At 37.5% G+C, this 27927-nt stretch overlaps 2 protein-coding genes across 3 annotated transcripts; both read left to right on the top strand.

Moving 5' to 3' along the window:
* Positions 1-7646: 7646 nt before the first annotated feature.
* On the top strand, positions 7647-19996 carry LOC105421505 (elongator complex protein 6). 2 transcript variants are annotated; one of them, XM_011629031.3, is made up of 7 exons: positions 7647-8311; positions 8540-8612; positions 8791-8999; positions 9134-9280; positions 16766-17632; positions 18209-18516; positions 19317-19996. In XM_011629031.3, exons 1-5 carry the CDS (start codon positions 8102-8104, stop codon positions 16886-16888), a joined length of 762 nt encoding a protein of 253 aa, XP_011627333.1. In that variant the 5' UTR covers positions 7647-8101; the 3' UTR covers positions 16889-17632; positions 18209-18516; positions 19317-19996. The 2 variants fall into 2 exon arrangements, with proteins under 2 accessions (XP_011627333.1, XP_020529710.1); XM_020674051.2 differs by having other exon boundaries at positions 18196-18516.
* On the top strand, positions 17522-19337 carry LOC148781009 (leucine aminopeptidase-like). The gene is made up of 3 exons (XM_088874687.1): positions 17522-17632; positions 18250-18516; positions 19317-19337. Exons 1-3 carry the CDS (start codon positions 17522-17524, stop codon positions 19335-19337), a joined length of 399 nt encoding a protein of 132 aa, XP_088730813.1.
* Positions 19997-27927: the final 7931 nt, after the last annotated feature.

Here is a 27927-nt window from a genome sequence, read left to right as displayed (position 1 = left end):
TTTGTACGCTTTAACTAAAATTTATATTTCTATAAGAATCTGTACTAGAACGTATAGTTGCATCATCATAAAAGAGAAGAGAAAAATGAAAGAACCAAAATACATGTAAAAATTTAAAACAAAGTAAAAAATGCATAAGAACGAGGGTGGCAATGGGGCAGGCTTGGACCGGGCCAACCCTGGCCCTAGCCCTGGTCTCCATAAGGCTGGCCCTGGCCCTATTAGGGCTGGACCGGGTCAAAAACAAATGAAGAAAAATATGTGAAAAAACAAGGAAAAAAGGAGGGTCGGGAAGGGCCAGCGCTGGCCTTAGCCTAGGCCTCGGGCCACAATTTATGACCCAGGCCTTGCTTTTTTAGGGTCAGGCTAGGTCGCTGAAGCTACCGTCACACTTAGTACTTGGTACTTGCTTTTACACAAACTTCCACTGTTTACAATCCTTTTCTTTACTCAAAGATCAACCTTCTTTACTTTGTATGAGAACTAGCAATGTCTACCTGTGCACCTTGTTTAGCCAATGCTTCATGGTCATGCAAAAACCACCTGGTAAAGTGAGTATAGCACTTACGCGTTCCTCGTGCTGTGCATAAGGAGACCTGGATTACCTGATGCACTACTGTCAAAGTTCAGCTTGATTAACCGCTTGATGGTGGTTTCCACTTACTTGGTTTCTGAGTTTTCTTGACCTTTAAATGTAACAACTTCTTCCAATTAGACATCAAGCCTTCCTACGAAAGTCCTCTTAAAACACTTTTCTAGGCACTGCAAATGGCTTTTGTAGTTTGAATCTTGAATTTGATAGCACATTGATCAAGAGCTTTACCTTGAAAGCTCTGTTATGATGCTCTTTCCAAATTTTGCATATAGGGGCTGCAATTGCTATTCTCCATTGGTTTATACCTTAGGTAGCGGTGAGGAGCACCATTGCAACAGTAGCTGTTTGGCTGATCATGGTGTAAACCAAGGAAGGTTGAAGCCTCTCAAAAGCCAAGACTATAGAACACAATGTAGGGGTAATGCATAAATATATATCATTTTGTTTCTTCTTATGATTTAGATACATACTTGTTAATATCAAACCCTCTGTCTCAGTTGATCAATAGTTAAAGCTCTAATTCTTATGATATGTCTTGTACAAGGTTGGCAGTGACCAAGATTTCTTTGCAGCTTGCAGTAGATGCACATATCTGTGCCTTTCGATTTGAGTATAAAGGGATTTGACTGAAATGTCCCTTGAGGGGCTGAACTCCCAAAACTACCATGTCATTTCCTTACAGAAAATAATATAAGCTGGGCCTGAGTGTCACAAACTGATTCCCTGTGACATCAACCATTCTTTTGCATCTCAACCAAATGTCTCATGTTGTATTCCTTCAAATTCCAGTCACTACTTCCTTGACAGTGACATTCGTGTGGTAGGATTTTTTGAAAAAGTTCTGGAAATTGAATTTTAAAGGGGGCATCTAGGGCTGGCAATTGGCGGGGCCTGCCATGGCCCTAGCCCAGCCCAGCCCTGGCCTTGGCCCTGGACCTAGCCTTGTCACAACGGGACCAGGCTAAGTATAATCCAAGAAAAAAAAAAAGGAGAAAAAAAGAAAAAAAAAACTGGAGTGGTCTTGGTCAAGGCCTGGCCTGGCCTTGCCCTCGGGCCGTGGTGGCCCGACCCTAGCAGCCCTTGGGCCACATCTTGTGGCCAAGGCCCTTGTTTTTTTAGGGCCTGGCCTGGCCTCATCGCCCGGCCCATTGCCACCCCTAGGGGCATCATCTGGTGATTTATTAAGCTTGATTTTTATTTGAGATTCATTATCAAGAAGCATTTTGTTGTGTTTATTGAAAAGGGTCTTAGAAGAATTAATGCTTTTCAACAGAAGGATGCTGGCCCTTCAGATGACAATTTTCTAATAATACCCTTCTTTATTCAAATCATATTTGTTTTGGATTACTGATTTTCGTAGCAACCACCACAACTTTGTTAGGAGTTCCTAATTCATAGGGTTACACATCCGAATATCGAGACTACTCATTTTCGTTGGAGTATACATGGAATCCCAAACAATAAACTTTCTCATCATCTTTTTCATTCTTTTAGTGACTATATTAAGGGATCTAACATCGAAAATCAGTATACTGGCAATTTGGATAAAGTCGCCTTTATGAGAGGTTCTTCAACCAAAAGATAAATATCTTGCTGTTCATAAATCTAGCTTCATCAAAAGTCTGCCTTTCACAGGATCCTGTATGGCTTTGGCTGGTATTCTATTAAGTAAAGGCATGCCTAGATACTTGGTTGGAAGGGATTATGGTCCATAATATCATTTGTAGAAAAGCATCTGCCTATTGCAAATGCGAGATAACTAGACCACCTGTAAAACCTGCAAAGCCACTCAGCAACCCACTGTCATTAAAGAGCACATCAGAGTGAAAGATTCAGATACGTGGTAAACAAAACAGGAGAGAATGCCATTCTGAAATTCCTGTTTTGCATTTGAAGTATCTAAATGATATGCCATTGATCAAAACTGAATAGTCAGAGTAGGATAGGCAGCTCTACATCTAGTTCATCCATCTCTCTGCAAAGCCTATTAACCTTCTGATATTCGAAAGGTAATCCCATTTGATTCATTGGCATTTCTTTTTAAAATCAAGTTTACAAATTATGTCTGCTTCCCCAATTCTTTTCTAGAGTGAGCACTTTCTTGAGCTACCAAAATGTTGTCCATAATGTGGTGATCTTCAACAAATTCTATTTGGGGACCTAAAATAAGGTGTTGAAGCACACCTTTCAGCCTATTGCATGCACTTCAGTTATAATTTTGTATAGGCTTGATGAGAGATTGATGGTTCTTTTATCACATAAAATTTTAAGATTCTGTTAGCTTTATAAAAAGCACATCTTTAATGGAGATCTTAGGTCTTTTTCAGTTTGAAATGCTCTGGGGAGATATTCCAGTACAGTCTCTCTCTTTCTATATTGTTATTATTGTCCTCATTTTATTTGTATCCCTCGAAGACTGTTGGATCTTCTTCTCAAATTTGCAATTATATAAAAATGCTTGTTATTATTGGCCCCCTCTTTGATCCAGTTTGATCTTGATCTTGGAAACCAGAACAATTCTTCTTTTCTCAGCCAGTCATCTAATAGTGATTTTAAATTATTTCTCAACAAAATATTTTCCTCATGAAGGCCATTTTGTTGTTGTTCTCTCGTACCTAGAGCCTCAATTTAGCTTGTCACTTGGTTGATTTTTACCTACAATTTCCTCAAATATTTCTTTTTCAAAGTAATTAGTTTTGACTTTTTAAGAAAGGTCCCTCAAAATAAGTTTATTTTCATTCGTGCCAGTGCGTTGATGAATACAAAAAGGGCCCAACCGATACGGCCAAGTAGGGCATCAAAAAAGACAGAAAAAGTATAGATTCATGTATGAACAGATTGGTTCCCTTGACAAAATCAGGAACACAGATCATTAACATTCCACTAGAATGTCCATTTGTTGAAGGAACAAACTTATATTCTCTAGTTGGGTGTGTTGTTATAGATTCAAACATGGTTACAAAATGAAACAATGATCATGTAGCTCCAAACTCTAAAGGCTTTTGAAATAAACTACACTTCAGTATGCCCCTGAAATGCCAAATATTTTTTAAGTGGAGTCCATATCAGTGGGTTTCCAAAGTTCTCTGCTAGCTATGATACCATTTTTTTGGTACTTCCAATATAGTTGACCTGTATCCAAATATCCAAGTTCCATTATGATTAAGACTTTAAATCTTCTAAGAAATAACCTCTTTAGAAGTCCTTATCCTTTTAGAACAACAAAATCCCTTTTTATTAAATAATCCAAAAACAGAAAACAAGAGTTCTATATCCTTTGACCCCGTTGGTCCCATAAATGGATCTCTAGTAGACTGTTTCCATGAAAACCGCCCGTAATTGCTGTTTGGGCATCCCATTTCTGCATGGAGACCGATTTTCATGTTTTAAGCATTTTTTGGAAATGTCAATTCCACCAAAATAGGTGGAATTAACATTTCCGAGAGATTGAAAGAAAGGCATGGCCCCAAAAACTTTTGGCAAGTGATATTTTATAGACGGGTTTGAAGTTCTAGACAATCCAAACAATAGACAAACATTTTTGAAGTCTTACAAGATGCTATCCAAATAGCAAACACCTATATTCTAGGAGATGTCAATTCTAGGAGATACCAATTTCACGAGAGGCATTTCCCTAAGACACCATTTTCCAAAGAACCAAACGGCTCTCTCTCCTTATAACTAACCTTATCCACTTTGAGACAAGTGGATGGGGCGTGGGTCCCATGTGCGCCCAATGTCCAACTCAAGAAGGGGCCATCCAAGTGTGGAGCCTTGGCCATTGGCCCCCCATGTGTCCCACAATTTAACCTATACCTTAATAAATTTTGCAAAATCTAAGAAAAGACATAAAATAATTTTAAAGAATAAAATAAAGTTGTAATTGCTACAAAATAATTAAATTGAATAAAAACTTCATAACGCATAAATATAATTTGAAAAAATTATTCTCATTGTCTTATAATTTTACAAACACAAATAAACACTTTTTAGAAGTTGATTTGATCCAATCGGCCAAGAAAATACAATTTCTACGATACTCTACCTATACTAAAATATGTGATCCTTAGGCTGTCTTTTCAATCCAACCCAATAAGACTCATGACCCACAGTCAATCATAATAGCTCATGATTGCCCATCAAAATTGGCTAATAAATAATGGAGACACGAATCTAGCATGTGGATTATAGGTTTCTATCCATAAAGATGGGTTCTCTCTTCACCACATGCACATGACCATTTCTTAAAATGGCTGCCATCTTTACATGCTCTGAAGCAGTTGTTGAAGATTTGGCCCTTGCTCTTGTAAAGCTCCAGCAACATGCATGAGACCACAAGTCTTCTAGCTTATCATTGAGCATCTCTTCGATCTCAACGAGAAATTACTATACAATAGAACTCTCTTCCTTTGTGCGGTTTTGGACTCGATACGAGGTTTAGACTGCTCAACCTAGGTGAGTGTTCAAGGTGATCTTAAGTTGGACAAGGGAATGAATGCATAAAACAATTCAAGAAGGCTTCAATGCTGGGGCAGTAGCGTTGAACCCTGATTGGCCCAAATTGCCACCAATCACTCGACATCAGAATGCTCTAACTTCACTAAAAAATAACCATCATTACATGGGCGATATGGGTACCATCAGTAGATGCTGGTATCAACAACATTGATTCTTGATTGGCTCAAATTGTCGCCAATCACCTGGCATTGGAATGCTCAAACTGAAGTGAAAAGTAATCATCATTACGTAGGCGATGGGGTCACTATTGTTGAACATGAGCATCAACAAAGATTGGTCCTCATTGGTTGAAATCACCACCCATTTGTCAGAACTTGGGATGGTCAGATTGCAGCGAGAAGTAACCATCATTGCCTAGGAGAGGCTGGTAGAAGTGTTGACTCTACATGAAGCCACATTCTGGCCAAATTTGAACGTGAGATACCAGTAGTGACACCAACAGTGATAGTGGTGTTGTTGGCCATTTGATATGCCACCACCCAGATCATACTGAATTGACATCACAATCGCTATTTAGATTTTTAAATATTTTAAAGGCCGCAAAATGCAACAACACCGGTGGTGGCATTGGCGAGCCCACCAGTAGTCTTGATATTAGAAGGCCCAGATTTGATCTCAAATTTTGGACAGTGATTAAGAGGGTCATTTATTTATAAATAAGGGTCCACCCTGCTCATTATCAATATAGAGAAATTCTAAATTATGCCCAGCTACCGCATTGAAATCGAACCATGCCAGACGCCGCACTAATCCTATCTCCCTTTGACCCCGTACGTTCAGACCCCAACCTAGCATGCATGGACCTGTAAGTTTGCCCTCCCGAAAGCTTGAATAAAGTAGGCGCACCAACACTGATCCTAAACCAGCTTTGGGTATCAAGCCTGGGGGCCCAACTTCAAGTACGCTCTTCTATTTCTTATTTTTATTTTATTTTATTTTCTTCCATTCTGAAAAACTTTTCTAAATTCCTCTCCTTTTACTCAGAAACCTCGTTTTCAAAATTTTCTATCGAATTTCCAGTTTGGTCGTATTAGAAGCCGGCATTACCGGTGCTATGTGAGAGGGCAGTCTCGTGGCTTGCTTGTACAACAATTTGATAGGACCCATTCTCTATTGTATTCTCTAGATGTGTTTAGGCCCCAAAACAAGGTGAAGGTTACAGTCATTGCCGAAAATTTTAAGTATAAACATATTCATAGAATGATTTAATCTAAAAAGCCACTAGTAAATAAAGATTTTCTTTCTTAACATAAAATGCAAAACAACTACTAAAATCAGTCCCAATTTATGGGAAAGAGAAAGGTATTGAGTTTTTTTTTGTTACCAATTTGTAATCACTACTGTGATCAGGATTCCTGTGATGAATTATTCTAACAGTCATCAACAAAAGTAAGAAAGATTTTAAAAACGGATCCCAAAATCATCCAATTTTAATACGGATTTTAGGATATGACTAGAAGTTCTTCTTAATTGTTTATTTTTTCTTCTTAATTAAAAAGAAAGAGTGGGCAGGTCTGATTTTCTTCGTATTTTTTCTTCTTTCTGGATCAGGTAATTTCTTTGCAATTGTTATATTTGTGCATGAGAGATAAAGAGTGGTCAAATATGCCTGTGTGCGATGTCCAATGTATTTTTTGTGTGTGAGGGAGAGGGAGGCCAAATGAGAGAGATCCAATGTGTTTTGTGTGTGTGAGAGAGATATGCTCAATTTGTGTTTGTGCCATGAGAGATGTTTAATGTGTGTTTGCGTGTGTGAGAGAGAGAGGTCCTAGGGTTAGTACCGCGCCTTATCTGTAATGGGAATTTGAGAATTTGAAAACCCCTAAAATATTCAATAGTTAATAAACACTAAAAAAAGGAAACAAAATACCAATATTCATATACTTCTCAAGATAATAAAAATTCATATGCACCACGTCTATTTTTTTTCTTAAAAACCCAAAAATATCATTTATAATGATTTTTAATATTTTTGAAAATTTAAGGATAAGGCCAATCGGTGGGACGAAAAAAGGGTTGGATCGGGTCTAGATCCAACGCAATCCGAATTCTAATTCAAAAAGTATACATGAGATCTGCTTCCAGATGCCGATCCAATCGGATCCAGATCTAAATCCAAATATGATTAAATCCAAAAATTATTTTATATTTATAGAATAATATAAAATAATACATAACAAAAAATACTATTAACAAAATACTATATAACATATATGCATACGGGGGAAAAGTTTATATAGAGCCGAGGCTCTAAACAATCAAATTAGAGTCTACATCAAAAATTTCATTAGAAGAGCTTGTTTTGATACCCAAATATCCTCAAATAGATCATCTCGATATCAACATGCATGAACATAAGAAAAAAATGGATTTTAAGTTTTGAAAATAATGTATTTTGTAACATATTTTTGGACCATCAATTATCAAGATTTTCAAGTATTCATAGATATATCGATCTACACTATTTTTGAAAATTTAAACTTTATAAATAAAGATGAAAATATATTTTAAGGCTATCTTAGAGATTTCTATTGAAACCACATTTCTCAACACTATTTGAAGGTAGGCTCTAATCTGATTGTTTAGAGCCTAGGCTCTATAAAAACCGCATCCATGTATACATATAACATAATATATAATATTTAAAAAACTGGGTGGATTTGAATTGGATCTCCCTGGGATCCTAACTAAATTACTATTTGGATTTGAATTTGACCCATCATATCTAAATCTTTGATCCAAAACCAAATCCAAATAAGATCTAAAATTCAGATATCTGATCCAAACCAGATAAATTCTCTGCCCTACCAATCCGCCAAGGTGCATTTTTTTTGCCCGTGCTGAACACGGGAAAAAGAAGAAGGTATGCCCCTTTTTGAGTGAGCTTTGGCTTACGCTTGAGGGTTGGTTCAATCTTAGCCGTCCATTTATAAACCCCAAAACCCTATTTGTGCTGTCTGCCCCTTTCTCCCTCTGATTTCATTCCCCATGGGCACCTTGCTCGATCAAGCTCTGGGCCTCCAAACCACCAATCAGGCATTGCCACGGGGTAAGGTTTTCCTCATCAAGGACGGCGTTCGTTGCCATGGCAGTTTTGTGTTGCACCATCTCCTCACCCGCGCTTTGCCATCTTCTCTGGTTCTCTTTCTCGCTCTAGCCGAGCCTTTCTCTCACTACGATCGCATTCTCAAGAAACTTGTAAGTTGTTATTTGTCTTTTTATTTACTTTTTTAAAATCCAATTTAGCGCGATTGTAATAGGACTGATTTTGAGTCCACTCATTGATTCGCTGGATAGTGGCACAGATAATCTTTATGGGGCTGCTTATATAGAAATTTTTGTGTTTTTTTCAGAGAGCACGTTCTTATGTTTTATCACATCCTATTGGAATTGCTTACATGATGCTTTAAGTTGTTGGCAAAACAGGGGTGCAATTTAACAGCACAAAGAGAAAATAATAAATTCCTTTTCTTTGATTTGCTTCAGCTGGGGTCCCCAGGTGAGAATTTTGTTTTGTGCCCGATACTTTCTAAGAAACAAATTGTTGGCGAGATTTGTTATGAGTCGTTGTAGTTTAATTGATTATTAGTTTTCTGTAACTGAGCAAGCTTAACAACAAATTCAATCTCTTTATGGTATGTGATGGCAGTATTTGGTTTGATGTTTTTGAATATTAGGTGTGGAAAGGGAAAGTCTTGTTGAAGGTGGGCTATTTGAATTGTATGGAAAAATCCACAAAGTTGTTGAATTAAATGCTGCATCAAATGGCAATGGAAACATATGTATCATGATAGATGATGTGTCCCTTTTGGAGATAGCGGCTCGTGGATTCTTAGATTCTGTCTTAAACTTTCTGCATTACTGCCATGCATTGACCTCTGTTCAGGTTGTATAATGACCCATTAACATAATTGCATATATCTTGATTCTTTTTCTTTGGGTCGGAAAATGTGGGGTTTATCACCATTTTGTGGTCAATCATATTGTAAACCGAATTGACTGCTTGCGTTTATTCTTCAGGGATGCTCGCTTGTTCTGTTGGGTCATGAAGATATTTATTCAAACATGCCACACCCTAGATTCCTATTTCAAATAGAGTACTTTGCAGATGTCATGATAAGTGTCAAACCTTTGGCGACAGGTTTATCAGCTGATGTGCATGGGCAGGTACCCCACCACGATTGCGTTCTCTTTCTTCATGTCTTAGTCAGTGAAACAAGTGAAAATTTCCGTTAGCCTTTCTTCGTAATTTTTTATCGTTACCTATCATTCCTATTAATGTAATTTAAATTTTCAGTTGTAAAGGTGGTGTGGTACATTTTGGTCTTTATTCAGTATCACTGCTTAGTTGTTGTTGGTATGAGCAAAATCATTTCTTGTTGATATTTATTACAAAATTGCTGCTAGTCCAGGAGCTACAAAAGTTGGTTAATATGATGAAAAGGAAAAGAGTGTGCAAAATTGAGACCAGAACTAAGCTAGAAATAGGCATGATATTTTTGAAGTTGATAATTTTCAAATGTTTTGTCATTAATTCGCCACTTTCTATATTGTATCTAAGATGCTTATTAGGCTTTGATCTGGTGGTAGAAATCTAGGTTGCATGTGGGAAGTCAAAGGTTTGGCCCTTGGAAGTGTGTACTACAATGCTAAACTATCCTTATGTTTGGGTCATGCATTTAAGATGAGGCTCCAATGAGGAGATAATACCTATGATTGATGTGAGTTTTAGTCTAGGTGTCAGTCCCTCAGCAGCAATATATACGCTTGGTAAACTCCATTCCATGATAAAGCCATCTTTGCGCTCCTAGGGTGGTGCCCATTTAAGGAGTTTATCTTGCCTAAACCAGAGTTATTATTTGTATGTCCGGGAAAGTTCTGGCTAAATAACCCTGCGTTCAAGGTGGAAGGATGATTACATGTCAAATCGTAATTTTCTTAGCTGACATTGTTATATTTAGAGATGATCTTTTCTGAACCTCAAGCTTGCCAAATGTCATCATATTTAGCCTAAGGTACGGCCTCCAGAAGATTACCATCCACTTGCACTTGGGGATTATTGTTGCAATTTGGTTGAATAGTTTGCTAAAACCAGTGTTACAAAACATGGAATTGGGCAGGGGTTGGGTCGGGTCGCTCACCAAGTCCCGAGTCTGACTGGTCAAGACTCGGTCAAGACTTGTGATGTTGGACCAACAAGAATTGTATCCTACATGAATGTAAAAGCTCTTGGTCAGCCTAAGCGTTGTGGGGCCACAAGGTTTTAGGGTTGTTTGAAGGCTCCTACGGGGTCTGTGAATGAGGAATTTGAAGTGTAATAGTGACAGGAAGATGGCAACAATTATACGTTAGGTTGATGGGGTTATAGAAGTCATTAAGGCGTGTATTAACTCCTTTAATGGAGCTGAATCTTGCTGGAATTTTGCAGGTCCAACAAGTGTGTATGATGGCTGTGGAGGGGCAGAGGATGCTTAGGCTTTAGGAAATAATGGGGGTGTTTGGCTAGGAATTACATATGCTTGTTTAGGAGTTTCTAGAGAGTATTTTCAGATGGAGAAGAAGGGTTGGGCTTGGCGTGTTTGTTTGTGCGGAAGAAGCGCATGTGGTGAGATAGGGTAATGGTTTTAGACAGGGTTTTAAAAATCGGTGAGTCGCAACGAACTCGCCCGAGTCGACACAGGAATCAGTCACCCCGTGTCGATTCTTGTGTAAAACCGAGAATTGCCCGATCCTAGAGGAGAACTGGTGAATTTGAACAGTGGATCGTTCATATGACATCATGCTTGTGACGTCACAGGTAGGCGAGTCACTAACTGAGGATATTTTGGTAATTTAATTCAAAGCATAGGACCGTAGGTGTACCCCTTCTCTCGATCGCGTTGGCATAAGCGCTATTGTACAGGTATTTATTGCGCGTAAACTTTCTTTGATTCTTCGATGTGGGATTTGTGCCGAGTAATATAATGTTCGAATTTCAAAAGTTATTCAATATGAACAATTCTTGTAGAAAAGTATTCAACAGCCCACGATGGGCTGCGGTGGTTAGCAACAATGTTTCTTCTTGGGACGTCCCAAGCTCGAATCCGAGTTTTGGGGCGCGCTATTGTGCAATTTTATTTTTGTCTTCAAAAAAAATAAAAGAAATAAAATAATATCATAAAAAAAGACAAATAAAAAGAAGATAGGTTTTTACTTTTGTCCTCAAAAAAAAAATAAAAATAAGAAAATAATATCATAAAAAAAAAAAAAAAGTAATACAACAAGCATTTCTTGCTCAAAAACAAAAAAGACAATACATCTTTTTTTTCTTGTAAAAAAAAAAAAGGTAATAAAACAAATATTTCTTGTCAAAAAAACAAAATAAAAGGTACTAGCAGCATCATTTTCTTATTTACTTGTAAAACAATAATACAAGAAGCAAAAAAAAAAGGGTAATATAACATCTTCTTTTTTTTCTTATCAAAAAACAAATAAAAGGTAATACAACAAGTATCATATTTTCTTGTTAAAAAAAAAAAAAAAGTTATACAACAAGTATTTCATGTCAAAATAATAAAAGGTATTTCTTAATACAACAAATATTTTTAATACAAACTAGGAATAACTGATTTAATTGTAATTTTTATTTTTATAATACGGTAATCTTTAACATAAATTTAGGAATATTAACTTTAAGATAGGATTCATGCAATGAGACCATTTGAAATATCTCTCTGTCTCTAACAATCTCTTCCACTAAATTTATTCTAGAAATCTAAAAAATTATATTTTTGAAAAATTGAAGTGTTATTTTGAAAATTGATGCGCATTCTAATAATTTCTATATTTATAACCAAATATTTTATTATTTATTTATTTATTTGCATTATAAATCTTGCAATGTACTATTTTTCTTACAGTTGTCAATAATACATTTTAAATTAAATGATATTATGAGATATTTTGAATTTATTATTATTTATATTGTAAAATGTAAACCAACAATTTTCATTTCAATACATAATATTGTAGTTAGTTAGGTTGTAATAGTTTTGGATTATAGTTAGTTAGGTTGTAATAATCTGGGTTTTTTTTATCGGATTAGGGTTTTCTGCCAATTTGAGATTTTAGTGGCCATTTTTTCATCGATTTAAACCATTATTTATTGTAGTCTATGTATGATTATATACTTTATCCATGATAATTCTATGTTTTTTGTTTTATGTGATGCAAATTTAATGGTTAACATAAGTTCATACAGCGAAAGAACATTTCAATATTCGTAAATTGATAAAAAAATGAAAGTTAATAATGTAATACCGGTAGTTCTTATTGGATTATTAAAAAACAACATTTATAATGAATTTTTATAATTGTTTTGGATTTTTTTAAGGCTTAATCGAACCGATTCGGCTGATTCCCGATCCGGATGGTTTATTCACCGATCCAGATGGGTTTTTGGGGTTCGTGAACCGGGGCATCAATCCGTTTTTTAAACCATTGGTTTTAGAGATGGAGAGGAGGGATGAAGAGAATGCAGGTGGGAGAACTTACCTCGAAGAGATAGGTTATGGGGGTGTGCGGGAAGAAGTGCTTCACATTCAACCAAAAGGGAACATAGGAACATAGAAGATGAACAGAGGTTATACCTATTCATTTTCCCTTTCCTAGAAAATAATTTATCTAAATATTTTCTACATTCATTTTCCCTTTCCTAGAAAACAAGTTATCTAAATATTTTCTAAATCTTCGTCCGATATACTCTCTTTTATAATGTATAGGGAACTAGCCCATGTGGTCAGGATGTAGTCCCAAAAAATGGAACTTTGTAAAACTGGAGGTTCTTAAAATAGGAAAAAGGCTTTGGCTTACTAATTTATTTAATCAATCCCTTTTCGAACAAATGGCCTGGGATGTGTCCCCAGGCGTTGAACCTTGGATTCAGTCCTAGGTTTTTACGGTCATGTGGAAGCCCCATCTGGAGGCCCTCCCTTAGCACGACACTTTTTGTGGATGGCCTTAGGTGGTCGGCCATCAACTCAGACCAGAGTGACTATTTTCTTTAAAGACCTTGATAGATGCAGTCTAACTTTGTAGACTGGTTACCGGAGTTGGGGTCATCCAAAACCTGCAAGGTCAAGTTCCGAGTGACTCAGGTTAGTCTGAGTGAGACATGCTGAGTTTCCGAAATCAAAATGACTTTTAGTGGTTATTGCATCCTCATGCCAGGGTTGCTACATTATTCTTTATAACTGCTAGCCTGTTTATTCCACATTATTAACTTTTTGATTTCCATTTAAGCAAATCACTGCATGAAATTACTGCTCCATGAGTGGACAAATGGTGCTTGTTTATGAAAGCTTCCCTACATTGTGGGACAAATGTACCGCACTGATGACACATATTTCCACTTATATTCTCATCTGTAACTCAAGATCAAACATGCTCTCAATGCCAGCATTTGTAATTACTCCCACACACACACGTACCCAAAACCCATCTCTCCAATGGTTTGATGTGTACATCTGATCTATGCGTGTATGTAAATGCACACATACCCAAACGCGTGCGCGCATGCGCGTGCACACACACACACATATATATATATAGGAAGCCACTACGCAACGCCTATGGGGAAAATGAACAGTGTTTTCGCCTATAGGCTCAGCGCCATCCGATTTTTTTAGATGGCGTTGATTAAAAGGGACCTACTCTGTCCATTTCGGTACCGCAACGGCCATAATCGGTCTGTTGCGGTATTTTTACATGCATAAAAACACGGGAAACCGCCACGGCTCCTATAGATCCATGGCGGTTTTTAAGGCAAAACCACCATGGACATAGCATGTCCATGGTGGGGCGAAACACTATTCAATTTCGCTTATAGGCTTTTTAAAGCGGTGGAATTTGAACGATTACAATGTATAGCAATTTCTTTAATGAATAAACTTATTTATCGAAAGGAAAATGCACACTACTTCTGCATAGTTTGATTTTTCTCTAAGAAATGATTGTTGAGCCATCCTAGGCAATAGACTTTGATGATCCACCATGCCGCAGGCATAACAAATGAGTTTGTTTAAGCGAAGTATACAATACACATCTTGTATGGTGTACATTATACAGGTGGGGATCCTCATGATTCATGGTGAAGATGAACTGTGTTTTCTGTTGAATGTCTACCATTGGATTCAGTGCTATGTTTCAACTCCACTAGTTCAACATGGATGATGGATTCCGTGCGTGTATATATATACAATACATCGGCTGTTTTTGGTATAATTTTCATTTCCATTTGTTTATTGAGTCAACCTGTGCTGTCCACAATTCTTTTCTTGCTGTCATCCTCTTATCGTCCACATCCTATTTGGAAGCTGCTTCCCAAGCCTGTCAGAAGTTATGAGGTAGGAAGCTCATGTCATTTATGAGTAAAGCACCTTAAGTCTTGTTACTTTAAAATTTGGCGTGCACCTTTTAGGAGTTCCTTTCTTTATCCATGTCTTTTTGTTTTTTACTGATATTGCTTGTTTTTGGAGTTAAAAAGTATAATCTGGGTCCAAGCTGTTTAGGTTGGACAGAGGATCCTGTCACCCTAAATGACCATGCTATGTGTTCTTGTTACTCTTTTGCGGTTGTTTGGATATGCACAATAATATGAGGTTTACATAATGGGTGTGCTGATTGTATGATAACCTACCCGAGGAGGTGTAGATTTACCATCTCATCCTTCCATCCTTTAGTGTCTCGTTATTTTTGTCTCCTTGAAGACATTTTTTCATACTTCACTTGTTACTGCCATTGGATTCGTATGGTAGGTCACACATCCACTGCTCCAAACTGAGGGTTTCGTCATTGCCGTGTTTCCACAATCATCATTCGAAATGTTTTCATTAGTTTATACTCTTTAGATTATAATCTTCAGGGTGATAATTAGAATTGTTCTGAAGAAGCATATGTTCGTTTGCATGAATCATATGGAATGCCTTTGTTTTTATCTTTTCCAGTTTTTGCAATCTTATTTCAGCCTTAACATCTACCAGTCATGGCATAGATAAATTGCTGTCATTAAACTACATGGTTTTGGACTTCATATCTTGAGTCACCTAAAAGCAAAACAAAAGGAGTTGAGGGCATCTTAATGGCCAAATGGAATATATGCCAGTGATTACATGGATTCAGCTCCACATCCCACTCATATCCATTGGACTTGTTGCAACTGTACTCCATACCTTATGCATGTTCTAGAAGTTATATGTCGGTTAAATGACTGAGTCAGGAAATCCCAAATATCCATGGTTTGAGAAGTTATTTGATATCTCCTCTTGTGGCATCTCTTTCCTCAGTACACTTAATTGCTAACTTTGCTGGCCCAACTAGATGATAACACTTCTGTTTTCTTGGGTCGATGATGAGATCGCTTTGTGTATTTCTTTTTGCATTACTTACTTATAGGTACATTGAAACATCCCGAAGTCTGTAGATTTGTTGCCTATGCAGCATATCATTTCTTATCTATATGCAACTGGATTGTCTTTTCTGTGGCTTCTTCTTTTTCACTTGGTAATTGTGGCTTCAGTGCAAGGTTCTCTCAGGAGATTAACCTTTTCAAAACGACTCTTCTAATGGGCATCCTAACTCCTGTACAATCGTTCGATGCTTTTCCGTGGTTTCTCTGTTCCTTTTTTATTATTCTCTGCCTGGGGATTTATTTTCTTTCTTTAAGTTGCTTTTTAATCTGTAAACATGGTGATCAGTCAGCCCGTATAAAATGCCTCATAGTTCAACAAGCAAGGCAGTCAAGCAATCTTGTCGTAGTGCTCATTTCAGTGAGGGAGGAGAGGAAATCTCATTTTATTTTGGAGACATAAGAAATGTGCAAAATATCCTTGTGTGGTTTATGAAATTGTTAATGCATCCGATAGCCACTCTGAAAGGGTCAAACATAGATGGGCTTCAATTTATGTCCTAAGCACAACTTTCTTTAGATTATAAAGTAAACTTTAGAGCATACACATGTGGAAAATGCCTTATTTCTGAAACTGCTTTCTTGGTGTTTGTGTTTTGTATTTTTTTATCATTAAAAACTAAAGACTCCACCACTATGGGGTTATGGCACGTGTTGTTTGTTTATTATGATCTGCTATTTCTTAGTTTTGTCAAAGTGAGCTTGTTGAGAATCTTGTGATATGATCTGTTGAGTAGCTAAGAGATTTTGGAACTGATTATTCCATTATCTAAGTAATGCATTTACTAACAATAACACCCTTGCATGAGTAAATGTATGACTTCATTCTGCTGGTGAATTATATATCATTGAAGAACAACTCAGATTTCTGTTTGAGACTAGAAATTAGTTTCTTATTGCTGTTTATGACTTGACAGATGCTACCACTCTGTTTTCCTGTTGTTTGTACAATTGAATGATTTAAGTCTTATAAAGAAAATAGAAAATGCAAGAACAGGCCAAAATTACAGTAGCCAGACATCGTCAACACCGATTACATGAAGCACATTGGAGTTGAGATATGTGTGCCCTACGAGGAATTTCAATTTCTTGGAGTGGCTCTTGTTGTTGAAGTTTGATTATGCTGGATTTTGTAATTTATCAATCCTTTTTTTGGTGCAAACTTCTAAGAATAATAATAATAATAATAATAATCTTCTCTTTTGCAGTTGACTGTGTTGAATAAAGGGAGCTTTGATGAGCAGAGCCTTTCCAAGAACAAGATTTGTAATTTCCAATTCAGGATCAAGGAAAACAGTGTGGAATATTTTTATCCTGGAGCAAAGATTTGAGCAGGGGCTTTGAAGTTTCTGGCTTTCTGAATGTGATTTATCTGGTTTTCAAGGGTTTCTAGGCTTCTTCCTTTACACTGTTTCATGCCTTGTTTTCCTTCTTATGTTAGACTCAAAGACATTTATGGTTGTTCATTTGGTTTCTTCTGATAGGTTTATTGATGCATCTTGTTATTAACTGGGAACTTTTCTTTTCCTGTTCTTTCTCCATGGTCTGTTGGTTATATGAGATTTACAACTGTTGGGGTTCTTAAACTATTTGGCTGTTTTTATTATTTTTCACTGGGCTTTGAACTGCAGAGTTTGATGTTGCTTTTTTTCTGTTTTTAAATTTTTTTTTTCTTCTGTCTGCTTGTCTCAATTGATTTTCTGCATGGTAGAGTCGTTTTTTTTTTATGTGTATGTGCAGGCTCTTATGCCTGTCACTTTTCCAAATGACTTTTGGATGGCACAATATTATTTTGATTCATTACATATGCAGAGAGGAGGATTTTCCAAATGGCTTTCTGTTTTAGGGTTTCACTACAAATGCAGAGAGGAGGATTGTAGAGGCTGTTCAAGGAGAAGAGATTGCTGCTCTGAGTATTGGGATCGGGTGGAGGGGTTTACTAGAACAAGTGGAGAGGTTTAAAGATGGTGTTAACAAAGCTGAAAACAAACCAGGAAGGCATTGATCGTGATGAAATTTACTCTTGGGTTCCTTGTGAGAAGGGCTTCCAATTTCTCTGGCGTATAGAATGCCAGGTGAGTATGCTTTTTTGAGTTTTTTCTCTTTTATTTGTTCCTTTTAATGGATAAATGGAGTGCTGCTTGGTTCTGAAAGTTTGCTATGAAGACTGTGTTTTGGTGAAAGCCTTTATTAAAACCAGCGCAATGGTGACTGAAAAGAAATTTGGACTTCTATATTTGCATGGAAGTTAACTCCTTTAGGCAACATTATTCAAAGAATTAGATGTCAATTGTTGATGATTTCTACACTACTTCTCAAGATCGTTTCCTACTGTTGAACTTCCAGAAACATACAAGTGATTCTTTTCTGTGCAATAAAAGTACTATTTTTTTTTTTTTAAATTTCTTTCTAGTTTATTCTCATGGCTGTAATGCTAACGTGCTACAACATCTGGCATGAATTCAGTTACTGCACCACTAATTCCCATAATTGAAGATAAATGTTGACCTTTCTGAGGAATACTCATGATTCACTTGATGCCATCAAAAGATAATTTTATTAGCCTTGTTGATGCTGCTGGTTTTGTGTGTTTTTCTTTTCCTTTTCGAATTTTATCCGAACCATGGGTTTAACTCAGATTGCTCGCCCAGCTTTCGATGAGTTCCTGAAGAAATAAATTGCAACTTTTAAGTTCAAGTCTATCGACTCCGACACTTTTGTTCTCAAGGCTAATGTTCCTGGGATAGAGAAAGAAATCGATTTGCAGTTATGGGTGGAGGGTACAGGCATTCCTTCTGATGCCATGGAACATGTTTCTGCTCTGTATGTGAAGATTGTCTCCTTGTCACAAGATTTTGTGTTGGGAAAGCTGCCCACAGAGGAGGATGTGTTGGACTGGCGTGGCCAAGAATGGGAGCTTTACTTGGAGAACCTCCCCAAAGTTCTTGATCCCTCGCAGGTACTCCCTACTCATTTGTGTGGTTCTGTAGTTTTGATATTTTGAATTGTTTTGCAATTTTTTCCCAAATTTGGCATTACTTTGTTTTTTGACAGATGAACAAATGAGAATAATATTGGAAATTTTGAAGGCGGCAATGCAACAATGGAAAGAATTTACAAGACCTTGGTAAAGAAAATGACAAAATATATATTTAGTCCACCGTCCCAAGCATTCCTCATTTTGCTTCCAGTTTGTTTTCCAGTTAAAGATTTGCCAAGCCATTGAGCTAGGGCAATTTTTTATTTTTTTTCTTTTTGTATGAATAAGCAAGAGAAAAGTTGAACCATGAAAACTCCGACTATGTACATGGTGCATGCCATTTTAGACAAAATGAACACAGCATATGTTGCATATCTTTTACTCATTTTGATTTTTTGATGACTAAAATGAACCCATATCCACACACACACGTGTGTTTGTGTGTGTGTGTGTGAGAGAGAGAGAGAGAGAGCAAGGTGTTCTATGAATTGGGTTTCTTTCTATTCTCATTATTAGAGGTTGGGATAATTCTCTGTTTCTTAAGAGATCTCTTGAATCTCAACTATTTCTTGCTCTCACTGTATCCTGTCAGTGCTGCATTTTCTAGCTTTAAGATGTAATCTCAGCCGATAATTTCCCCTTAATGGTTTTCTACCTAATGATTGGGGCAAAAATTTCCCCTTAATGGTTGTCTGCCTAATGATTGGGACAAACCAGATACGGGATTTATAAAAGAAATAAAAAACTGAATTCTCAATTCTTGTTGCTCTTGATTGCAGGTTCTGGCATTGGATGAGTGATATTGATTGGCCGAGCACAATTATTGGGAGGTGAAGGTGGCGTTTCTCACTCTAGCTGTTGCCTCAGGATGCAGGGACTACTTTGGTATGACGGAGAAAACTTTGAAAGAGGTTGGAAGGATGAAATACCTTAGGCCTCTCTATACCGCACTGGTTCAGGGCAACTCCAAGGAAGAAGGGAAGATTCTGGCGAAGAGGATCTTTGCAGAGGCCAAGGATATGTACCACCCCATTGCCCAAGGGGTGGTGGAGTCCATACTTTTTAGGCACATGTGATCATTCTTCTCACTCTAACAACACTTTCTTTTTAGCGGTTGGACAAAAGCATAGTTTTTTGGGTTTTATAAATTAATTTTTGATTTTGGGCTCTTTTTGATGGGAACGACAGCGTTGCTGTGCTGTGTAGGAGAGAAAGTAATACTGATTCTTGTTGAAACTATGTTATCTAGATCATTTCTGTCGTTTTTCCGTTTCTGTGTAAAGTTGATGAAAACATATAGAGCATGAATCACGTGTAGGATGGTAACCATTTGGATTATTTTGGTTGAATTTTTGGGCTGGTTTCAGATATCAAATTTTGAACTGCCACAATCGATGGTTATTGGTTAGACCAAGTTGAAATTATGGTATGAAAATGGGCTTGCTGCCCGGTTTTAAAAGTCGATAATCTGCGTTTGGATTCAGTAACATCAGGAAAGGCTAGATTCTTTCTAACATGCACTATTCTCCCCATCTTGATTTAAATCGTCTAACAAAACTGTTACAGATAGAGAATATGTTCAAAGTAAATCTGTTTTTTCGGTTCCCTTTATTCAGCTGCTTTGCAGTGTATTGAAGGGTTGAGCACCCGCCATCCATTATTGTGACACGTTGATAAGATAATTTGTCTGGGGTGTTGATGCTTAATGGTTCAGTAATTTGTGTGGGAACCATGAGAGCTGTGGAATATGGTTCTATTATCCTGAAGCATAAAGGATTGATATGATGCTTAATTGATCGATTATTGGTTATCATTATTTATTTTCTTGAAGCATATGTTCCCTTGTTTAGAGATGTCTTGATCATGTGAAATGAATTTCTTAGGTGCTTTTCTGCAACTCGTTTTTTCATTTATTTTGAACGCTTTAATTAAAATTATATTTCTATAAGAATCTGTACTAGAATGTATAGTTGCATCATCATAAAAGAAAAGAGAATAACAAAAAAACCAAAATACATGTAAAAATTTAAAACAACGTAAAAAGAACGTCAGAACAACAGTGGCAATGGGGTGGGCCTGGGCCGGGGCCGGGTCAACCCTGGTCTCTGTAAGGCTGGCCCTGGCTCTATTAGGGCTGGACCAGGCCAAAAACAAATGAAGAAAAATAAATGAAAAAACAAAGAAAAAAGGAGGGTCAGGACGGGCCAGCGCTTGCTTTAGCTAGGCCTTGGGCCATTACCCGGGCCCTGATTTTTTTAGGGCCGTGCCGACTGGGCTGGGCTGCCGAAGCTACCGTCACACTTAGTGCTTGATGTCCGCTTGTACACAAACTTCCACTGTTCACAATCCTTTTCTTTATTCAAAGATCAACCTTCTTTACCTTGTATGAGAACCAGCAATGTCTACCTGTGTACCGTGTTTTGCCGCTGCTTCATGGGTCATGCAAAAACCACAGGTACCTGGTAAAGTGAGAATGACACTTGAGCGTTCCTTGTGCGTAAGACCGCCTATTGGATACCTGGATTACGTGATGCACTACCGTCAAAGTTCAGCTTGATGGTGGTTTCCACTCGCTAGCTTGATTAACAGCTTGATGGTGGTTTCCACTTGCTTGGTTTCTGAGTTTTCTTGACCTTTAAATGTGCCACCTTCTTCCAATTAGACATCAAGCCTTCATGCAAAAGTCCTCTGAAACTCTTTTCTAGGCACTGCAAATGGCTTTTGTAGTTTGAATCTTGTATTTGATAGCGCATTGATAAAGACCTTTACCTTGAAAGCTCTGTTATTATACTCTTTCCAAATTTGGCATATAAGGTCTGCAATTGCTATTCTCCATTGATTTATACCTTAGGTAACGGTGAGGAGCACCATTGCAACAGTAGCTGTTTGGCTGATCATGGTGTAAACCAATGAAGATTGAAGGCTCTCAAAAGCCAAGACCATAGAACACAATGTAGGGCCAATGCATAAACATAAAAACTGGAGTGGTCTTGGTCAAGGCCTGGCCTGGCCTTGCCCTCGGGCCATGGTGGCCCGACCGACCCTAGCAGCCCTTGGGCGACATCTTGTGGCCAAAGCCCTTGTTTTTTTAGGGCCTGGCCTGGCCTATTCTCCTGGCCCGTTGCCACCCTTAGGGGCATCATCTGGGATTAATTAAGCTTGATTTTTATTTTAGATCCATTATCAAGAAGCATTTTGTTCTGTTTATTGAAAAGGGACTTGGAATAATTAATGCTTTTTCAAGAAAAGGATGTGGCCTTTTAGATGGCAATTTTCTAATAATACCCTTCTTTATTCAAATCATATTAGTTTTGGATTACTGATTTCGGTAGCAACCACCACAACTTTGTTAGGAGTGCCTAATTCATAGGCTTACGCCTACTAGTATCGAGACTACTCATTTTCTTTGGAGTATACATGGAATCCCAAAAAATAAACTTTCTCTTCATCTTTTTCATTCTTTTAGTGACTATATTAAGGGATCTGACATCGAAAATCAGTATACTGGAAATTTGGATAATGCCACCTTTATGAGAGTTGTTTTTTCACCAAAAGATAAATGTCTTGTTTTTCATGAATCTAGCTTCGTCAAAAGTCTGTCTTTCACATGATCCTGTATAGCTTTGGCTGGTCTTCTATTAAGTAAAGGCATGCCTAGATACTTGGTTGGAAGGGATTATGGTCCATAATATCATTTCTAGAAAACCATCTGCGTATTGCAAATGCGAGATAACTAGACCACCTGTAAAAGCTGCAAAGCCACTCAGCAACCCACTGCCATTAAGGAGCACATCAGAGTGAAAGATTCAGAAACCGTGGTAAACAAAACAGGAGAGAATGCCCTTCTGGAATTCCTATTGTGCATTTGAAGTATCTAAATGATATGCTATTGATCAAAATTGAATAGTCAAGAGTAGGATAGGTAGCTCTACATCTAGTTCATCCATGTCTCTGCAAAGCCTATTAACCTTTTGATTTTCGAAAGGTAATCCCATTTGATTCTATGACATTTCTTTTCAAAATCTAGTTTACAAATTATGTCTGCTTCCCCATACTTTCTTGAGCTACCAAAATGCTGTCCATAATGTAGTGATCTTCGACAAATTCTATTTGGGGACCTAAAATAAAGTGTTGAGGCACACCTTTCAGCCTACTGCATGCACTTCGATTATAATTTTGTATAGGCTTGATGAGAGATTGATGGTTCTTTTATCACATAAAGTTTCCATAACACGCTCAAAGTGATTCGCTTGTGATTTTGTTAGCTTTGTGAAAAGCACATCTTTAATGGAGATCTTAGGTCTTTTTCAGTTTGAAATGCTCTTGGGAAATATTCTAGTACAGTCTCTCTCTTTCAGTGGGTTTCCAAAGTTCTCCGCGAGCTATAGTACCATTTTTTTGGTACTTCCAGTAGAGTTCGCCTGTATCCAAAAATCCAAGTTCTATTATGATTAAGCCTTTAAAATCTTCTAAGAAATAACCTCTTTAGAAGACCTTGTCCTTTTAGTACAACAAAATCCCTTTTTATTTCTCAAAATAATCCAAAAACAGAAAACAAGAGTTCTATATCCTTAAAAGCCCATTTGGTCCCGGGAATGGTTCTCTGGGAGACTGTTTCCATGAAAACCGCCCGTAAATGCTGTTTGGGCATCTGCATGGAGACCGAATTCCATAGTTTAATTATTTTTTTGGAAATGTCAATCAATTCAACCAAAATAGGTAGAATTATCATTTCTGAGAGATTGAAAGAGAGCCATGGCCCCAAAAACTTTTAATCAGTGATATTTTATAGAGGGGGATGAAATCTACCTTCTTTCAGACAATCCAAACAATAGACATGCATCTTCCAGGTCATGCCATCCCAATAGCAGACACCTATATTCTAGGAAATGTCAATTCTCGGAGCTACATTTCTATGGGATACCCTTTTCCAAGGAAGCAAAAATGGCCTAAATCTCTTTCTCCTTCTAACTAACCTTATCCACTTCGAGACAAGTGGATGGGGTGTAGGTTCCATGTGGGCCCAATGTCCAACTCAAAAAGGGGCCATCCAAGTGTGGAGCCTTGGCCATCGGCCCCTATGTGGGTCCCACAATTTAACCTATACCAAACTTTGTAAAACCTAAGAAAAGACATAAAATAATTTTAAAGAATAAAATAAATTTGAATTTGCTAAAAAATAATTAAATTGAATAAAAAATTAATAACGCATAAATATAATTTGAAAAAATTATTCTCAATGTCTTATAATTTTACAAAACACAAATAAGCACTTTTTAAAAGATGATTTGATCCAATTGGCCAGGAAGACTATCTTTTCAATCGAACCCAACATGACTCATGACCCACAGTCAATCACAATAGCTCATGATTGCCCATCAAAATTCGTCAAAAAATAATGGAGACATGAATCTAACGTGTGGAGTATAGGTTCCCTCCTAAGGATAATTCCTATCCATTAGGATGGGGTGCTCTCTTCACCACATGCAAAGCTCTAGCAACATGCATGAGACCACAAGTCTTCTAGCCCACAATATTATCATTGAGCATCTCTTTGATCTTAATGAGAAATTACTACACAATAGAACTCTCTTCCTTTGTGTCATATGCCAAGGTGCAAGGGTTTTGGACTCGATAAGAGGTTTAGACAGCTCAACCTAGATGAGTGCTCAAGGTAATCTTAAGTTGGATGCGGGAATGAATGCATAAAACAATTTAAGAAGACTTCAAACAACACTCTGACATGGTATGTTTGTGTATAAAGCTTCATTTTATTCTAGATCCTGAAGTTCTACGGTATATATGGACATCTTGTTAACTACATTCACTTTCGCGTAAAATAGAGGAGTGAAAAACCTTTGTTTAGTCAATAATAGATAAATTCACCATTGATACAAGGTGATACAAGATACACCCTTTGTCTATCGCAATAGATAAAACTTTTGTTTAGTCAATAATAGACAAATTACTTGATAGTTGCTGATATGGATGTGCTAACTCTTTCCAGAGGTGGTGTGTATCTGCCCATCCTTCCTCGAATCCTTGCACATTGTCTATCGTAAGATTTTGTACAGCGACTCAGAGATGTATTTAATGCTTCCGTTAAGAGTATAGTGGTGGAAAGGGCTTATATTTTTGCTTTGCCCCTCCTGCGAGTATAAATATTGTTTCATCCATGAGGTGTTACATTGCTCTAGTCCTCATGATATAGGGCTATTTTTGTTAATAATAGACTTTGAAAGGAAAAAAAAAAGGCTAAAGTTGTGTGCACTGGAGCGCATTAGTAATCAAATATTTTGGACAGGCGGATGAATAAATATGTATCGGAGCGCGATTCACATGTATCGGAGCACATAAGTAATCAAATATTTTGGACAGGCGGATGAATAAACATGTATCGGAGCGCGATATAAGAAAGCACAAATTCACATGTATTAGAGCGCGATATAAGAAAGCACAGATTCACCAGAGAGTTTACGAATGGTTAATCAAAGGTCAATATTGACTGGGGGGTTCATTTAGATGCTATCCTGTATCTTAGCTACCACATATTGAACTTACATTCATGTGGGTTCAACACTTAATTTTTGAATCTGGCTCTCTTTGTGCTTAACCTATAGGAAGCACAATTGAGTTTTCATAAGGTGTGGGCTATGTAAATAATATACGTAAATAGTGACTCAACCAACAAATCATAAAACACGATATTGGTTCTACACACGCCCTACTCTACTAGAGTACCTATCAAGTATGATCATGAGTTTTACATGCTCTCGTGCCCTTGAAAGGCCACAAATCCCAAAATCTCTCACTTAGTATTTCGGGGTTGTACAATTACTCTCCCTCACACTCTCTCAAGCCCATCCTATGGACATACTTTGTGATTACATTCATCACTAAACCTTTTGATAATTGATCTGCTAACGTAGCCTTCGTAGGAAGACATGCAACCTCAATTTTTCCTATTCAGATCTCGTTGTATATGTGTTAGTAGTCTGCCTTTATATTGCTTGATTTATTGTAGAAATGTGACTCCTTAGCCACACAAATCACAGCGTGGTTATCATAGAAGATCCTCACTCAATTGCAGATCCTGACATGGACTAGGTTTTGGTTAGACCCAGACCAAGGTTGGGTTAGATCGGGTAAGGGTCAAGAAGTAAAAAATATATAAAACATATGTTATATACATTTTATGATACATAGTAATTATTTATTTATATTTACCTTACACATAAAACTGCTAGCTCGGGTTGACCCTGACCCAGACATGACTTGATCTGATAAGGTCCAACCCAGACTTAAACCGGGGTTGTGTCTCAGTCAAGTAAACACAAACGTGACCTATGGGGTCCAATATTTGGGTTTACTAGGACCATAGGTCGATTGAAACCATTTCCCCATCCCTTGAGAGAGGAAGAGAGAGGATATCTTTGAAAGTTTTTTTATTTGAGAAAGTGTTTGGTGGTGCATCCAGGGACATGTGCGTCCCCCACATCAATACCTAAGGGATTATTATGTAGATACCTCGACTTCGACTGAAGGAATTGTAGGAAACCGAAGAGCCCCATAACATCTACCATGGATACTAGAACTACCCATAATCCCTAAATCAATACCCTAACATCCAGACAACCCTGTATCATCCGTCATAAAGAATCGGCTCTGAATCAAAACCCCAGGATCACCGCTAGCAAGCCGGGAATGGTCCCAAGACAATAGAAGATCTTAAATAGATCTCCCGAAAGCGAAGGGAAACCAATCTAGAATCAATGACCCTTAAAGTAGCACCAATGTCGGGGGCATCCTAGAGTAAGCATGGCTCTAGAGACACCAGTGTCAACGGCATGGTCAGTAATGTTCAGAAGGCGATTGCTCAAGTGACCATACTAACACCTTCATAATGCAGATGCAGGAAGTCATCATTGTTTCTAATCTTGAGGGCAGTAGCGTCGAAACTTGATTGGCCCAAATTGCCACCAATCACTCGATATCGGAATGCTCTATCTGTGGCAAAAAATAACCATCATTACATGGGTGATATGGGTACCATTGTTGGACGTTGGCTTAAGCAACGTCGATTCCTAATTGGCTCAAGTTGACGCCAATCATCGGGCATTGGAATGCTCAAACTGACGTGAAAAGTAATCATCATTACGTAGGGGATGAGGTCACTATTGTTGATCGTGGGCATCAGCAAAGATTGGTCCTCATTGGTTGAAATCACCACCCATTGTCAGACCTTGGGATGGTCGGATTGCAGCGAGAAGTAACCATCATTGCCTAGGAGAGGTTTGTAGAAGCGATGACTCTACAGGAAGCCACATCCTGGCCAAACTTGAATGTGAAACACCAGTAGTAACGCCAATAGTGATGGTGGTGTCATTGGCCATATGATACGCCACTACCCAATATCACATCAGCCGTAAATCAAGGGGTTGCGTCTTCTGCAACCCGGAATCATACCGAATCGACATCACCATCGCTATTTAGATTTTTAAATATTTTAATGGCCGTAAAATATTTTAAGCTTGCCCTCTTGAAAGCTTGAATAAAGTAGGCGTACCAACACTGATCCTAAACAGGCTCCGGGTGTCGAGCGTGGGGGCCCAGCTTCAGGTATGCTCTTCTCTTTCTCATTTTATTTTTATTTACTTCCATTTTGAAAACCTTTTCTAAATTCCTCTCCCTTTACTCAAAAACCCCATTTTCAAAAATTTCTAGCGGATTTCTAGTTTGGTCGTATCAGAAACCGGCATTGTTGGTGCTCTGTGAGCGGGTGGTCTTGTGGTTAGTCTCTCGCTCGAATGACAATTTGACATGACCCATTCTCTATTGTATTCTTTCGACGTGTTTAGGCCCCAAAACAAAGTGAAGGTCGCAGTCACTGCCGAATTTTCAAGTATGAACATACTCATAGAATGCTTTAATCTAAAAAGTCGCTAGTAAATAAATATTTTTCTTTTTTTAAACATAAAACGCAAAACAACTGCTAAAATCAGTTCCAATTTATGGGAAAGAGAAAGGTATGGAGTTTATTTTTTTAGCAATTTTAATCACTATTTTAGTCAAAATTCATATGTTATCATCAATAAAAAACAAAAAACTATTGTTGAAACAGATCCCAAAATCATCCAATTTTAATAAGGATTTTAGGCTATGATTAGAAGTTCTTCTTAATTGTTTATTTTTTTTTCTTAATTAAAAAGAAAGAGTGGGCAGGCCTGATTTGCTCGATATTTTTTTTTTTTGTTTGATGATAAAAACTCATTTTTCAGAAAGAAATGGCACAATGGAATTCTTTCTTGATCGGGTAACTTCTTTTAAATTGTTATATTTTGTGCACATGAGAGAGAAAGAGTGGTCAAATATGTTTGTGTGAGAGAGAGA

The sequence above is a fragment of the Amborella trichopoda genome, chromosome 8, assembly GCF_054954075.1.
Source record: "Amborella trichopoda isolate Santa Cruz 75 chromosome 8, AtrichopodaSantaCruz75HAP2 v2.0, whole genome shotgun sequence".
Lineage (NCBI taxonomy): Eukaryota > Viridiplantae > Streptophyta > Magnoliopsida > Amborellales > Amborellaceae > Amborella > Amborella trichopoda.
Note: the sequence above shows the minus strand (reverse complement) of the source record. Positions and strands in the feature narration are given on the sequence as shown.

Bases quoted from the DNA above. Each gene is read 5' to 3' on its own strand.
- LOC105421505 (XM_011629031.3), top strand. From the start codon at position 8,102: ATGGGCACCTTGCTCGATCAAGCTCTGGGCCTCCAAACCACCAATCAG. The intron at 8,312-8,539 runs GTAAGTTGTTAT...TTGGCAAAACAG, and splicing joins ATCGCATTCTCAAGAAACTT to GGGTGCAATTTAACAGCACA. The intron at 8,613-8,790 runs GTGAGAATTTTG...TTTGAATATTAG, and splicing joins GCTTCAGCTGGGGTCCCCAG to GTGTGGAAAGGGAAAGTCTT.
- LOC148781009 (XM_088874687.1), top strand. From the start codon at position 17,522: ATGGTGTTAACAAAGCTGAAAACAAACCAGGAAGGCATTGATCGTGAT. The intron at 17,633-18,249 runs GTGAGTATGCTT...GCAACTTTTAAG, and splicing joins TCTGGCGTATAGAATGCCAG to TTCAAGTCTATCGACTCCGA. The intron at 18,517-19,316 runs GTACTCCCTACT...TCTTGATTGCAG, and splicing joins AAGTTCTTGATCCCTCGCAG to GTTCTGGCATTGGATGAGTG.